Source organism: Setaria italica, chromosome II (genome assembly GCF_000263155.2).
Source record: "Setaria italica strain Yugu1 chromosome II, Setaria_italica_v2.0, whole genome shotgun sequence".
NCBI lineage: Eukaryota > Viridiplantae > Streptophyta > Magnoliopsida > Poales > Poaceae > Setaria > Setaria italica.
In genome coordinates, this window is record NC_028451.1 from 8,690,807 (window position 1) to 8,706,552 (window position 15,746).

The following is a 15,746-nucleotide window of genomic DNA, read 5'->3' on the forward strand; positions in this document are numbered from 1 at the left end:
ATGGACGAGAACGCAAACTGTGGCAGCAATAATTATTATTCTTATCTTATCTTATCTTACCTATTATTTACTTATTATTGAAGTGAGAAACGTTTGTACCTAAATTTTTTTTTATTTTTGTTTGATCCAACTTCTATCATTGACGGGTGGACCCTAGGTATCCTATGCGTCCTTAGCTCCGAGCACAATGAGGTTTACGCGACTCTCGAGCACGACGCGGCCGGTTGAGGGGGTGTTTGGATACTGTGTGCTAAACTTTAGCAGTGTCACATCGGATATTCGGATGCTAATTAGAAGGACTAAACATGAGCTAATTATAAAACCAATTACAGAACTCCTATGCTAATTCGCGAGACGAATCTATTAAGCCTAATTAATCCATCATTAGCAAATGGTTACTGTAGCACCACATTGTCAAATCATGGACTAATTAGGCTTAATAGATTCGTCTCGCGAATTAGACTCCATCTGTGCAATTAGTTTTGTAATTAGTCTATGTTTAATACTTCTAATTAGCATCCAAACATCCGATGTAACAGGTGCTAAATTTTAGCACGGGGTATCCAAACACCCCCTGAGTCTGATCCATGCACATATCCGCTTCCCAGAAATTTTGTTTTGTTTCTTGGTTTATTGAGACGTTTAGGAATGGGTTTTGAATAATAATAATAAAAGGTTAACCTAGGACCGGTGAGATCGACGGAGTGACGTCGAGACGGAAGTTGTACTCTGTGGCAACAACGGGCAGCGGTGCCAACGGGAGTCTCAACGTCCCGGTCTCGCGTGTCTCGCTCGCAAGCGTCGCTCCACCTCGCTCGGCACATCGATGAGTGCTGTGCCGCTCGCCTCGGCGCCTCGCCATGAATATGGGACGGACGTGGCTAACATGCAGGCTCCACAAAACAAGATTGGGACACGCCCGCCGCACGGGCTCCTCGGTGCAACCTTCGTGGGCTCACCTGGTACTTCCGTCGCTGCACAGACCGAACCACAGCTCGGTTTCGATCCCCACCGCCGACGATCCGAGCGTGTGAGGGAGATCCGCCGCGGGGAGATAGACGAGGTCAGGATAGATGGATGGCGGATCCCAACCGAGCGGCATACATCCAGGGCCGCTGCCACCACGGGCCCCGCACGACCGCATACATCCAGCACCACCGCGGCGCCACGTGCTCGAACTGCACGCCCCCGCACATGCACTTGCTCATGCGCCTGCTGCTGCATGTCGTAGCAGTATCTCGCCAGCAAGATAGGATGGAGGGTGCAGGCCTTCTACGACCGGATAGGCAAGACGCAGGGTCGTTGCGCTGCTGTTTCTGCGGAAGCATCGGTTCCTCCGTCGAGGAGGCTGTGAGGAAGAATGGATGGCATCGAGGACATGCGTACGCGACTGTTAAGGAAGAACGGATGGGAAGACATGCGTACGCGGATGTTTCTGCTAACTGCTGGATTGGCAGTCTTTTTTTTCCTTCTCTCCCGTATAGGCATAGCTAGCTGCTGGTGAGTGGTGACCGTCCAAAGTTTCTCATATATAGGTTTGTTTGGGTCTATGGTTTACAGTCCCGTTTATTTGCCTTAATTCACGAAGCTTTTTCTTTAGTGTTCTCAATGCAATTTTCATGTTTATTGGTGCATTTTGATTTAATTTATGCATTGTGCTTTTATATTACTGTTAATCCTAAAGTTATGTAAAATTTTTACCCGTAGCAACGCACGGACATGTTTACTGATCTTGCCTAAAAAGAATAGCTAGGGTCGGCCGTAAATTAGACGCATCCGAAAAAAAGTTGGATGGTTTGCGAAAGGCAAAGTAACAATGCCATTGCCAATTTGCCATGCCAATGTTTCTGTTGTCTGGAGTTGTAGCTTGAGACGTCGTATGGCCTGTTGTGTGTTTCTTTGTAATCCATGCCTCCAGCTGTGACTTTGTACTAGTGCCCAAAGCATGCAAAATCCCAGAAAAATTTTCGTTTACTAAAGGGAGATGGGTGAATTTAGGCGCATTTTGATGAAGTTTGAACTGTCGCTGGACCTAAACACGGTGTTCCTTAAAACTGATTAATTAGGAAGACTTAGGGGGCAGTGTTCGGATGTTCGGATGCTCTAATTGCATAATCCTGTGCTAATTCGCGAGACGAATCTATTAAACCTAATTAATCCGTCATTAGCAAAAATCATGGACTAATTAGACTTAATAGATTCGTCTCGTCAATTAGACTCCATCTATGCAATTAGTTTTGTAATTAGCCTATGTTTAATACTCCTAATTAGCATCCAAATATCCAATGTGACTGGTGCTAAACTTTAGTGGGGTGTATCCAAACACCCTTACATGGGACTAAACTTAATTGGTTCATTTGGTGAACAGATATAGTAATATTTGGTGGGAAAAAAAAGAGGAGTAAGGAAAAAAATGAAACACACAAGAGTCCAATTAAGGATGTGTTTGTTTCTTAGGGTCTGAACTTTAGCCTCCGCCACATCAGATGTTTGATACTAATTACGAGTATTAAATATAGGCTAATTACAAAACTAATTGCACAGATGGAGGCTAATTCGAGAGACGAATCTATTAAGCCAAATTAATCCATGATTTGATAATGTGGTGCTACAGTAATCATTTGCTAATGATAGATTAATTAGATTCAAGGGCTGTTTGGCTAAGGGGGTTAAAGTTTAGCACCCGTCACATCGTATGTTTGGATGCTAATTAGGCGTATTAAATATAGGTTAATTATAAACTAATTGCACAGATGGAGTGTAATTCGCGAGACGAATCTATTAAGCTTAATTAGTCCATGATTTGACAATGTGGTGCTACAGTAACCATTTGCTAATGATGGATTAATTAGGCTTAATAGATTTGTCTCGTGAATTAGCACAGGGTTCTGCAATTAGTTTTATAATTAACTCATATTTAATTCTCCTAATTAGCATCCGAACATCCGATGTGACACTGCACCTACTATCCAAACACTCCTTTGATAGATTCGCGAATTAGCAATTAGTTTTACTCATATTTAATATTATTTGCGACAACGACTGAACTTTAGAGAATCAAACACGTCGCAAGTGAGGTTCTCGTTGGTCACGAGATAGCGACCCAACAACCATCGCATCACACGGCACCGCCGTCTGCCCGTCTTCACCCACCCTCCCTCCCCTGCGCACACGTTGCTGGGGACTCGAGCTTCGGTCTCTCCGCTCATGGCGTCCATGGAGGCGCCCCCCCAGGGTATGCGTATCTTTCCTATCACTCCCTCTTCCACGCATACATAGGAAGTTGTGAACTGGTGCCGCAATGCCGATTTTGATGGCCAGCCGACCTTGAACTTGGGGTCCTCGAAACTGAATTATGTCCTTTTGGATCCTCTTTGTTGGGATTCATTAGGGGATTCTCCTGGGATCGATAGGATAGGACGAACTGGGGATTTTGCCTGATGCGTTTCAGTCTGACAGCAAGACAAGCTAATTTACTGTTGCTTGCTGTGCTTTTCTTTTCTTTTCTTTCTCGTGAATTCGTATCTATTTGGCAGAGCTTCTGGAGCAGTTTTCAGGTTGATTTTAGGAGATTCCCTTAGATGAAATAAAGTTCTGTGAGCTAAAAAAACAGATTCTCTTTATCCACGACCACTCCCACGCATAATCACTTTGTCCTTAAAATTTTAATCCAGCCACCACGTAATCACTTCTCATGAAGAATCTTTCCTAATCACCAAAAGGAGTTTCGATCCCTGTCCTTTTTACAGTCCCCAGCCTTTGCACAATTCTCTGCAGGGCTCTTTTAGTTTTACACGGGTTTCTAACATGAGCTTCTGCTGATCAGCGGCTGCGCAGGACAGGGACTACAAGCTGATGAAAGAGGCCGTCTGCGAGGCTTACCGGGCAGTCGACCGCGGCGACGGGGGCCCCTTCGGAGCAGTCATCGTCCGTGACGATGCCGTGCTAGTCAGCTGCCACAACCTGGTTAGGAAGAACACTGATCCGTCGGCACACGCTGAGGTGACAGCAATAAGACAGGTAAAACAATAATTTCTGTGTGCCAGCGTGTGTTCCTCGCATGGCATAACCGTGCTCTGCTCGCGTTTCAGGCGTGCAGGAGACTGGGAAAAGTCGACCTCTCAGACTGCGAAATCTTCGCGTCATGCGAGCCATGCCCGATGTGCATCGCCTTGATTCGGGCATCCAAGATCAAGGTTAACGAAAAAAAATACCCTTTGTTTCCGTTTTATTTTGTTTGACAAGGAACGGCAAGGATTAACTTCTTGGAAAAAAAATAAAAGAAGGCCAAAATTACGAGTAGCTGGAGATGATTGTTCACACCATTGCTCGTCTCGTCCTGCAATGCAGAAGGTGGTGTATGGAGCCAAGGCGGAGGCGGCCGTCGCCGCCGGGTTCGACGCCTCCATCCCAGAAGCTTTCGTCGAGTACTACCGGAAATCCGGCATCGAGATCAGGCAGGTCCAGGGCGAGGCTGCTCGGATCGCCGATAAGGTCTTTGAGAAGCCATGGGAAATTCCTGGTGAAGCAATGCAACGGAGAAGAACAGGTGGAGGATGGTTTGAGAAGGCCAAGGGAATGGTGATTCGTTGTCTGTGGAACTAGCAGCTGAAATGTGTGATCTGTGCCGGCCGTGCACATCCAGTGATGAAGATTGTACTAAGTTGTCAATAAACAGGAACATGGTCCATTGCGCTGCGTCTTTAGAATCGTCCCATCAATAGAACGTTAGTGGGGGATTGAATGAATGTTGTCAAGGGAAAAGATCGACTTCCCCAAGTTACCGCTTCAAAGCATATTTACAATGGCAAATGTGAGCTAATAAGTGCAGCTCAGTTGATTGTGTTTCTTATTACGGTGAAACTTATCTGTACATTTATGGCTAATTGTAGATGATGTGCTCATCGAGAGCGAGGACATATTTGGTGCCACACATATTTGGTGCCACACATTTGTACCAACCAGTTCAACAAAAAGTTTAAACTGACGAGGAAAGATCCTCCAACATTCTTAGAAGATGCTAATAAAATAGATATACTTATGGCAGTAACAAGACATTACCTACCAAGATAATTGTGGCTACATTAGTTTAGGCATTAGATTTTTTTAAAAAGGAAATGTTTCGCGCACAACACAACTAGCCAAAATAAAACTTTGACTGCTCAGCTTTTTAATACGAGTCATAAGCTATGTTTGCACTACGTTTGAAAAAATAATAACAATGGTAAAATGAAAATGGAGGTATAGAGTAAAAGTGGCACACTGGCACGAGAGAAATACACGCCTTCCCCGGTACGCACAAGAAAGGATATATCTCAAATCATTAGGAAAAAAGGGGGGTGTGGTACCAACAAAACTTTAATATGAATAGCATCCATATTTGAGACAAAATCGACATTGATGATTTTCACACTTTTAGTATAGAGCATGTCAATCGCAAAACAACGATTAATAACACTTTAGAATTTAGAAGATGTACAAAATCTAATGCACATTCACTCCTGGGAAATACACCTTTCGTCTACTGCATCAGTACCGGTTGGTTTTTAACCGGTACTAATGTGAGCATTAAGTACCGGATCTAACGGATATTTCCCCAAGAATCTCCCGTGATCCCTTTTGGTACCGGTTGGGGGCTCCAACTGGTACTAAAGGTCACCCATTAGTACTGGGTGGAGCCTCCACCTGGTACCAAAGGAGCTCCCATCCACCTTATCCTTCCCCCCCGGCCCGCTACCACCCGCTCCCATCTCATCTTCGCCTCCCCCTATCTTCCTCTATCTCTCTCTCAGCACCACCCCCTCCCCCTTCCTCTCCTGTGCCGTCGGCACCTCCTCTGCCTCCCCTTCCCTCCCCCCTCTGCTCACCCTCACCGGCAGTGAGGAGCAGCGGAGGGGTGAGGTGAGGTGGCGGCGGGCGACAGCGGGCGGGGCGAGGTGAGGTGATGGCGGGGCGAGTGGGCAAGGTGAGGCGACGGCGGGCGAGGCGAGGTGAGGCGCCGACGGGTGATGGCAAGCGAGGATCTGCGGCAGCAAGCTGCGAGCGGCGGCGGGAGGCAAGGGTGGCGGCGGGGGGAAGGGTGGGGCTCGGGCTCAGACGGGGGGAGGGGTGAGGGTCGGGCTCAGGCTCAGATCGACAGGGTGCAACTCGGCGCGGGTGGGATTTCTTTTTTTATTTTTAATACCTTTAGTACTAGTTATTTCAACTGGTACCAAAGGCCCCTTAATACCGAACTAGCAATACCGGTTACGCAACCGGTACTAAAGGGAGTTCCCAATCGGTATTGATGGGGCTTTCCCCAGTAGTGATTTAAGAAGGGTGTTGCTAGCGCCTCGACATCCGATAGGAACTTTCCCATCGGATGCTCCGTTGCAACATTCAAAAACAACATCTGCAACATCGAAAGTATGAGGTTGCAATATTGAAAAATATGCGAAAAATCGTTCAATGTAAACATCGTTTCTGATTAAAAAATTTCCCACCGCAACATCAAGCGCATATTTCATGCAACATTTCCAAATAAAAAATTTCCCACCGCAACGTCAAACTCTTGCAACATGTGTGCGAAGCATATGCAACATCGCAACATTTAGATCTACTTTGCAACATCAATATGAAATACTTGCAACATTCTTCTGAAACATCCGAAACACGTGAAACATACGCTTGCAACATGCAGAAACATCTCGTCGGCCATGGAGACCGCTTCCTGCTGCGCGCGCCCATGGCTGTTGGCCTTGCTCACTGACAGCCCCACCGCGCCATGCGCCATGCCGGGAGGCGGCGGACGGCGAGCTCCGGGAGGCAACGCAGAGGAGGTTGGGGCCATGCCCGAAAGGATGCGGACGACGAGCTACATGCGTGGGGCCTCCATGGCTAGCGAGGCGGGGGCGAGGTTCGGGCGCGGCGCCCACCATGGCTGGCGTGGCGAGCTCCAAGTGTGGTGGCCTTCATGGCCGGCGAGGTGGGTGCGTGGTCTGGGTGCAGCGCCTGCCATGGCCGGGGGACGGGGTGAGCAACGGGCACGACAGCCTCCATGGCCGGCGGGTCGAGCTCGGGGCACCGGCGGCAACAGGTGCGGGCGGCGGTGCCTTCAGAAAGGATAAGGATGGATCGTGGCTCGTGGGAGAGAGAATAATGTGGGAGTAAAGAAGGTGTTTGTGGGATCCACACCAAATATTTTTGGTGGAGCGTCCGTCGCGTCCGGACGTAAGAGCTGCATTTAAAAAACTATTTTATTCAATCACATAAGAGCTGTAGTAATCACATAGTATAGACGCTAACGCTCACGTACACTCACGCACACTCCACTATCTTCCTCTACCTCTCTCCTCTCTGCCTCTCACAGACTAATCCACAGCCGGTAAAATCACCACTGTAAAATCAACTCACACTGTTCCACAGCCTAATCCTGCTGACCTGTTGCCCCTGCCGCCGCCGCCGCCGCTTCGCTTTGAGCTGTGCCGCGAGGCGACGAGCCGACGAGCCGAGAGGGGTTCGCTGCCGGAGGAGTGTCGCTTCTTGCTCGGCGCTGTCCCCTCCGGTGAGCGAAGTGCGCGCTGCTCCTCGCTTGCTCCTCTGCTCTTGATAGATTCCTTGAAAAGCCCTTCGTTGAGCTGTTGCGGTTCTTGCTTCTTGCAGGTCTGTCTTACCCGGGGTTCTCCAACTGACGGCGCGGTTGTGTTGATGGGGATTCGGTGACTGGTGGAGAGGGAGGGAGAGAGTGCTCGATTCAAGCAGGAAGATGAGTGGATCCGCCACTGTAAGGGGACAATGACTTCCTGTTCGATATCTGAATTGCGTTCTTGCAGTTGGTATTTGTATTTCCTTTCTTTGCGAGAGAATTTCTCAGCTCCTTTGCTGGAGTTGTGGGGAGGGGGTGTTTGTTCAACTGTGCGCTCCGTGTCCTAGGAGTTATTGTGATAGATTTGGGGGCAAACGAATCAAATGATCCAGTAACCCAAACCAGAATTTGGCAGTTCCTTGAATTTCCAAACCATGGGTTTGGGCATTGTGCTGAGAGCCTGAGGCATAACCTTTCTGTAGGCAGAAGTGGAATGCTACATTGCTACTTGTGTCTCTTAGGCTAGGTCCACACTTGCTGTGTTCTTCATGCTCGAACCCTTTGAACTTGAAAACAAAAACAAAATCAACTTGTTACAAGTTTAGCTTGAACGATTCAGAGCTAACAACTTAGTTGCCATCCTTCTTTTCCTCCTTTTTCCTATGTGATTATGAACTTAAAGAAACAAAACAAGGCTGGCCCAAATATTTATCTGATTATTGATGGTTTGACTTTGCTGTGTTTCCCCCAAAACTCTTTAACTGATTGTTAACAATGAATGCCTTTTCAGTATTATCTAACTATGATGTTTGCCTCTTGAAATTTTTTGCAGATATTTCGAGTCCTTTTGGTTTTTGCAACGTTTGTTGCTCAGACACAATGGTCTAGTGTATCAGGCATGTACTGCAATGACTTGACACCAAGTGTGGAAAGGCCCCACAGTGCCTCAATAACCGATTTTGGTGCCGTTGGAGATGGCGTAACTCTTAACACGAAAGCATTTCAGAATGCACTCTTCTACCTCAACTCATTTGCAAACAAGGGCGGGGCGCAGCTGTTTGTGCCTGCTGGAAGGTGGTTGACCGGGAGTTTTAGTCTAATAAGCCATCTCACGCTGTCACTGGACAAGGAGGCAGTAATTCTTGGATCACCAGTAAGATGATTTCACAAATGGTTTGTAGACATGCCTACTTCAAGTAAATTATTCTATTTTGTCTCACCACTGTACTTTTAAATTACCTTCTGGAACAAAAAAAAAGGTAGAATGACCTGTACGTCGTAACAATAATAATGATCAGAAGTTACTATCACTACATCTCAGATTTTGATAAGTAAATTTCTATGGAACAACTGTGCAGCCATTTCGTTGTGGTGTTCCTTATGAGTATATTCACAGGACTCATCTGATTGGCCAGTTATTGATGCTCTTCCGTCCTATGGGCGTGGTAGAGAACTCCCTGGTAAAAGACATCAAAGTTTAATATTTGGGTCCAATCTTACTGATGTGATAATAACTGGTAAGTATTGTAGTTGCATCATGCGATTCATTTGGCTAGCCTTTTAATCTTCTGGTACATGACAAGGTATGCTCCTTCCAGGTGCTAATGGTACCATTGATGGCCAAGGTGCGATTTGGTGGGACTGGTTTCACAACCACACATTGAATTATACTAGACCACCCCTTGTTGAACTGATGTACTCTACCAGAGTTGTTATTTCCAATCTAACCTTTACAAATTCGCCATTTTGGAATATCCATCCTGTATACTGCAGGTTCCTTTCTAACATTCCTCTTGTCATTTATTACTGAAACACCATCAATGGCAATGGTGAATTTATCATGTAGAGTGTTTTTTCCCAATAAACAGCCAAGTACTTGTCCAGCATCTCACGATCCTAGCACCTATCAGTTCACCAAACACTGATGGCATTGATCCAGGTATGCTTGTTTGCTTTTTCTGCAACTTTAGGCTGCAATGTTTTCAACATTTAGCAGTTGGCTCTACACTTACTAAAAGAATCAATGTCATGCAAAATTTTAGGACATCATTCGCTTTAACAAAACAAATTAAATGTGAAGCAAGACAAAATGTAAGTAGTGCGACATAAATATAGAGTACATGCTGTATCTGTACGTTCTGTACTCAAGATATTCATCAGATTTGTAGTTTTGACTTGCTTCAGATATATGAGCTCTTACTAAACGAAACACCATAGTTATTATACAAATTTCAAAAATCTTTAATGTTATCTCTTAATATATGACACCAGTATTTTCTCTGACTCATTTTTTCAAAATTGTGAAGTCCTTAATTACATATTTTTCTTCTTATAGCTTCATTTTTATTTCTTGTCCGTCACCAAGTCTGGTACTAATGCAACTTGAAACCCTCCAGACTCATCTACAAACGTCTGCATTGAAGATTGTTACATCAGAAATGGCGATGACATTGTTGTCATCAAGAGTGGGTGGGATGAATATGGCATTTCTTTTGCTCATCCTAGCTCCAACATTAGCATCCGCAACATCACAGGACAGACAAGGAACAGCGCTGGAATTGCCTTGGGAAGCGAGATGTCAGGTGGCATATCAGATGTTCGGGCAGAGGGTATCCGCATAGTCAACTCAGTGCATGGGATCAGAATCAAGACAGCCCCAGGGCGAGGAGGATACGTGAAAAACGTGTATGTAGCTGATGTGAGCTTGGAAAATGTTTCCATAGCCATCAGGATCACTGGAAACTACGGTGAACATCCTGATGAGAACTACAACAAGAATGCACTCCCAACCATAAGCAACATAACTATCAAGAATATTGTGGGTGTCAACATCAGTGTTGCGGGCATGTTGCAGGGCATCCAAGGGGATCCCTTCAGCAATATTTGCTTATCAAATGTTTCCCTCAGTGTCAGATCCACGAATCCATGGAACTGTTCACTTGTCGAAGGGTATTCAAACTCTGTGTTACCTGAGATCTGTGAACAACTGAGAACAAGTCCTGGGCCCGGACAAGTATGCTACGATGGTAATAGCTATCCAGCAGCGGCAGCACAACCACAGTCGCCACAGAAGTCAAGTGCTAGCCGACTGCTAAATCCTTTCCTTTATATAAGTTGGTTTCTCTGTAGGTAACCTTTGAGTATATCTATTTGATGCATATGTTCCTTTTTTTCCCCCAATGCTTTCGTAATTGTACTTTATGGATCAGTGTTATGTACTCATGTTATTCCAAAGCCTTTTTGTTGGTAGGTACTGATTATTACTGGAAATGGAATAAATATGTTTGGCTTGATGAACAAAAAAAAAGGAACTGTTATCATCATTAGTATGTCCAATTCATCTACCATTCAAACAAACCTGCAGGTTTAGATAAATAATTTTCTTGAGGGCAGCTTAGATAAAGAATTTCGTTAGGTAAATTTGTACCACAAGGCCGTGCTGCAATTCTGTTGATTTGATTATACTATCTAATTTTGTGCTATAAGGCACTTAATGTTACATTTACTGATTGAGCATTTCCACTGCTCTCTTATCTAGTGGGGCCCCACAAATATAATTAAATCTCTTGGAGAAAACTTTTTCTGCACATAGCTGTGACAACAGATTTGTATTGTGTCAGTATATAGTACCTAGATTGCAATAAAAAGCTGATGTAGTAGAAAAAAGTCTGTAAGGTGTTTTTGACCTGATTGGACATTCTTCCCAAATAGCTAGGATATATTATTTGGGGACGTTGTTCTTAACAAGAACAAATAGATACTATGAAAAAGTTAAAGAAAGTTTTACCCTATTGTGTACGTGTAGGTTCAGCATGCTGCATGAGGACAGAAAGTGGGCATGAATGAGTTTGTGCGTTCATAGATACTGTGCATGTAATTTAGATCGAAAGCCTTAAAAAGTGTGAAAAAAAGAATGTGGCTTGAAACTTTTTGTCTCTAGAATCACTGGCTGGGATGTTGTGGTAATGCATTGTGTTGGTACAGGTCCACATGTGACTCGGGCTCTTGGGTGGGTTGATGAGAAAGTAAAATATAACCTTAGATGAATGTCTGCACATAAATTCATTTGTATATACTTATGTGTTTTCAAAATTATGAAAAAGTATACATATAGATAACTATATTAAAATAAAAGGGTGTTCCCGATGTTGAAATCTCCCACACATGTGAGGTTTGGGGAAGACAATTCTTAGACAACCTTAGAGCTTGTTTGGTTTCTCTGCTTTTGGTTACGTTTCTCTGCTTTTGGTTACGGTAACTGATTCTTTGAGAGCAGATTCTCTTACTGAAAGTGATTCTTTATAATAAACTTTTGGAGAAAGGGATTCAGTAATCTCTTTCTCCAAGAATGGGATCCAGTGGGGTGGACTAGCCAGTGGGAGGAAGAAAGAGCCGATGAGCAGGATCCACTTGTCAGTGAGAGAGGGAGAGTTGAGTAGGGTGGATTGTGAATGACATGTAGGGTCCACTCGACAATTTTGAAAATTTATTCAAAAGCTACAGCTGCTCTAACCAAACAACCTTCTATTTTTCTCACAGCTACTTTTCTACAACTCACGACTCACAACAGCTTTTTCAAAAGCCACAACCCAATCAAACACACCATCAATTTTGAACAATGTACACAGTGTTCAGAAGAAGCGATAAACTACAGCACGCACAACATCAAGGAGTGCTACCCTACTAATAGATAACGCTAGAGGCGCTACTTGTAAGCTTGTGGCAGCAGTAATGTTTCACCCATATGGAAAACAAAGTCAAAGATATACAGAACTAAGCAGGTTCATCACCAATCAGAAAGTGGCATTCTAAAGCGCACCCACATCCATCCAAGAGTATAATTGCTCATGAGAAAGTACTAAAATAAGTGAATATAGTGTTTATAGTAAAACACAAAGGCAAACTCGTCTCTGTCGAAACATGGATCTGCAATAGAGTTGAAAGTGTCACGCTGCCTAGGGTTCAACCTTCATCACCTCCTCCCATTGCCCGTCTGACCCTTCCTTCCAGAGGGTAATGTTGTTCTCGCCAGCAGCTATGGACAGTATGTTCCCAGTCAAGGACCAGGACACCCTCCAGACAGGAGCCCCAAAGTCCCGCATGAGCTTTCCCTCCCACTTGTCTCCATCTTTCCCCTTGGTCCAGATGACAACCTTCCCATCTTGGGAACCACTGGCAATGGTCGACTTGGCCATGCCCAAAACTGGCGCCCATGAGACATCCCTAACACAATCTGTGTGCATGTCAGAGATAAGAGCACCCTCCAGCTTCCAGCTACCATCGACAAATCCCCAGACTTTAACGACAGAATCAAACCCTCCAGAAACAAGCTTATAAACAAGCTCCCCTGAGCCAGCCAGCGAACCAAGTGCTGTTGCTGGAGCCCAGGAGATGGCAGTTGCACCAACAGGGTGTGCTCGCTCAATGGTTGCAGTATCCCAACCCCCATCAGCTCGCATTGTGAAGATGGATATTCTTCCGTCAGAAGATGCACAGGCAAGGCAAAGGCCAACCTCATATGGGGCCCAAGCAATGGAGTTGACAGACGACTTGTGGTCCATAAACGCATGGACTTGAGACCAATTGCCTCGTGCATCCTCCTTCCAAATAACGACACGTCCATCATAGCCACAGGATGCAAGGATAGTACCATACTTCGGATGGGCCCATGCAACACGCCACACAGGACCATAGTGGCCAGTCAGCGTTGCAAGGACCTGGGATGGGGCAGTTGCAGCACCAATGCTGACTATCTTCACAGTAGAGTCTGAGGAGGCAGTGGCAAGGCGCTTGCCGTAGTAGTCGACGGCAGAATCATGTACCATGTCCTTGTGATCCAACTCTATTTTCTTTGACGCCATGTTTCCACACTGAATTATGCTGCTGCCTGTTTGAATTCTGCATGCAATTAAATTAAATCAACAAGAATTCAGAACAAAGGCCTGACAGTGCAAATTTAAAATAGCAAATAAAATATTAATTGCAATGAAGGATTGGCAGTGCGGCAACAACGTCAATAACAAATTTCTAACTTAACTTCACCAGTACACTAAGCATCAACCAGAAAATCAGGATATAAAGAATATCAGCAGGGAAATGTTCATAAAACATAACCTATTAACATCAAATCTTGAGTGAAACAACAACATATAGTGCTAAATGTATGGGACGATCCCCACAACATACGACTAACAAAAAGGCTAAATCATGAGCATTTTGAATAAGGGCAACATAATAAACACATAAGAATGGATTGATTGGGCTGAATGAAGGATCTTCCATTCACAACTCACACATCATCAAAATAGCAAATTCACATCTCAGAAGTATCTACATTGTGTTTCAAATTCCACCAAATCCTATAGTGGAAAGGGAAAACCTGGGACACTGATTCTGTTATACAGAAACTATGTTTGGATAAAAAACGAAAACTTTAGCACTTCTTAGTAAGGTGAGGCATTTGGAGGACCAACATAAACCTTTGCCTGGCAAGCTATCTTGCACTACCCATGTTTATGCAGCAAAAGAGTACTGCAGAGAAGTCCCTAGGAAACACATGCCCCACAAGGTGGGCAGCAAGATTCCAAACAAACAGCTGCAAGCACAGAACATCCAGGCCTGGCTAGTCAGCTATTGTAGCATCAAACCCAAGGGTTGCTACGGATCACGTTTATTAGAGGCAATCCGTGGTAGCTGTGTCCAATGTAACAGAATTAAAGGTCCCCAGTTATTCCTTGAAGAGCCACGATTCTGTTGGGCTGTTGGCTGATGAACTTTCGATCTAGAAGCTGCCATTGCTGATTGCTGACAAAAAAAAACACCGACTGAACAAAGCAATCGCAATCTTTGGCTGGTTAAGATTTCCAGGCTAGGTCCAACAAAGAGATCACCATTATACACAGACCATACTGGCAAGGATCCTGCTTCCAGTGTAACTAAGCATTGCAATTTCAGAACCGAAGCAAAGCCTAAGCCATTAATCCACACTCTACCTAGAACGCGCGGAACCGGGGCGGGCTCAACGCGAGACGCTGAACCCCCCACAAATCCTGAGAACCTAATCCAGATCACCGCGAGAACGGAGCTTCCACTTCCACGCCAGGAAGCACGATCCGGGCCCTAGGGTTCCGCGGCCGCAACGAGGAGATCCCGACGGACGAAACGAAGAGCTCGCCGAGGAAGGATACGGATAGGTGTCGCTTACCAGCAGACGGGGACGAGGTCCGGACGGCGGGATCTCCGCCGCGCGCCGGCACGGGCGGAAGTGGACGACGACTCAACGAGGGCGCCGGCGGGGAGGAGGGGGGAGAGAGAGGCGTAGAGGTGGCCGGATCTGGATCGAGGCGTGTTGGACGCGGAGGCGGTGGGGAGGATACAAAGGCTGCGGGCGGGGCGGACAGGGTGCGGTCCGCGGGCTCGGCCGGTTTGTGGTGGACTGGTGCCTAGTGGGATGGACATGTTCTTATTTTCTTCGAACACTCTAAAATTTTTCATAAATAACTACATGAACTTCATAATCAATTTTAGCAGAAATATGCAACAAAAGATAAAATAGAAGGAACCGCGGAAAATAACGAAATTATCTGTTAGCGTACAATTCTTGATGAGTAGTTTAGAGTACACCGGAGGTAAAAATAAAAACATAGATATGACAAATGATGACACTAACAATTCTACAATATGTGTAAATAAATCGCTTAGTAATTGGACTTCATCGTATTAGGAAGCATAGAGATCCTTGTCAATTGTAAAAAATAGTACTCCCTTCATTTTAAATTATACATCCTTTTGGTTTTGTTTCTTTTTTCTCCTGCTCTGAGGTGCAATTGTATTTTGACCCTCATTTTCTAATTTTGTAATTTTGCCCTCAACTATTCACAAGTCATTATGATTTTGCCCTTGATCTTTACGTATTTGCCCCTGTTTTGATAGTTGACTAGGAGGAAAATTGCTTTGACTTGTGAATAGTCGAGTGCAAAATCGCAAAGTTGAAAAAACGAGGGCAAAACCACAATTACACTTCAAAATAGGGGCAAGATTTATAAATATTATTATGTATCTAGACATAAGATATATCAAAGTGCATAATAAAATTTATGAATCTATAAAAGCTAAAACGACTATAATTTGAGACGAAGGGAGTAGTCAAATAGAAAAATTGCTACAAATTGCTACAACTGAA

At 44.9% G+C, this 15,746-nt stretch overlaps 3 protein-coding genes across 4 annotated transcripts; 2 read left to right on the forward strand and 1 right to left on the reverse strand.

Annotated features, from left to right (window-relative positions):
* Positions 1-3,106: 3,106 nt before the first annotated feature.
* Positions 3,107-4,925, forward strand: LOC101762366 (guanine deaminase). Its single transcript, XM_004955830.4, has 4 exons — positions 3,107-3,235; positions 3,827-4,020; positions 4,092-4,196; positions 4,351-4,925. Exons 1-4 carry the CDS (start codon positions 3,208-3,210, stop codon positions 4,603-4,605), a joined length of 582 nt encoding a protein of 193 aa, XP_004955887.1. The 5' UTR covers positions 3,107-3,207; the 3' UTR covers positions 4,606-4,925.
* Positions 4,926-7,385: 2,460 nt separating this feature from the next.
* Positions 7,386-10,871, forward strand: LOC101762767 (probable polygalacturonase). 2 transcript variants are annotated; one of them, XM_004955832.4, is made up of 7 exons: positions 7,386-7,543; positions 7,642-7,762; positions 8,397-8,717; positions 8,961-9,081; positions 9,163-9,337; positions 9,433-9,503; positions 9,961-10,871. In XM_004955832.4, the coding sequence occupies exons 2-7, from the start codon at positions 7,745-7,747 to the stop codon at positions 10,695-10,697; spliced, it is 1,443 nt and encodes a 480-aa protein (XP_004955889.1). In that variant the 5' UTR covers positions 7,386-7,543; positions 7,642-7,744; the 3' UTR covers positions 10,698-10,871. The 2 variants fall into 2 exon arrangements, with proteins under 2 accessions (XP_004955889.1, XP_004955888.1); XM_004955831.4 differs by having other exon boundaries at positions 7,393-7,552.
* A 1,302-nt stretch (positions 10,872-12,173) lies between these two features.
* Positions 12,174-14,989, reverse strand: LOC101763445 (protein transport protein SEC13 homolog B). The gene is made up of 2 exons (XM_004955833.2): positions 14,769-14,989; positions 12,174-13,462 (listed from the first exon to the last, which is right to left on the reverse strand). Exon 2 carries the CDS (start codon positions 13,423-13,425, stop codon positions 12,520-12,522), a length of 906 nt encoding a protein of 301 aa, XP_004955890.1. The 5' UTR covers positions 13,426-13,462; positions 14,769-14,989; the 3' UTR covers positions 12,174-12,519.
* Positions 14,990-15,746: the final 757 nt, after the last annotated feature.

What these genes read in the sequence shown, in the direction of transcription:
- LOC101762366 (XM_004955830.4), top strand. Translation starts at nt 3,208, where the DNA reads ATGGCGTCCATGGAGGCGCCCCCCCAGG. An exon ending in CATGGAGGCGCCCCCCCAGG is followed by an intron (nt 3,236 to 3,826) that starts GTATGCGTATCT and finishes TCTGCTGATCAG; the next exon opens with CGGCTGCGCAGGACAGGGAC. An exon ending in AGGTGACAGCAATAAGACAG is followed by an intron (nt 4,021 to 4,091) that starts GTAAAACAATAA and finishes CTCGCGTTTCAG; the next exon opens with GCGTGCAGGAGACTGGGAAA.
- LOC101762767 (XM_004955832.4), top strand. An exon ending in CAGTAATTCTTGGATCACCA is followed by an intron (nt 8,718 to 8,960) that starts GTAAGATGATTT and finishes GTATATTCACAG; the next exon opens with GACTCATCTGATTGGCCAGT. An exon ending in CACTGATGGCATTGATCCAG is followed by an intron (nt 9,504 to 9,960) that starts GTATGCTTGTTT and finishes GAAACCCTCCAG; the next exon opens with ACTCATCTACAAACGTCTGC.
- LOC101763445 (XM_004955833.2), bottom strand. Translation starts at nt 13,425, where the DNA reads ATGGCGTCAAAGAAAATAGAGTTGGATCACAAGGACATGGTACATGAT.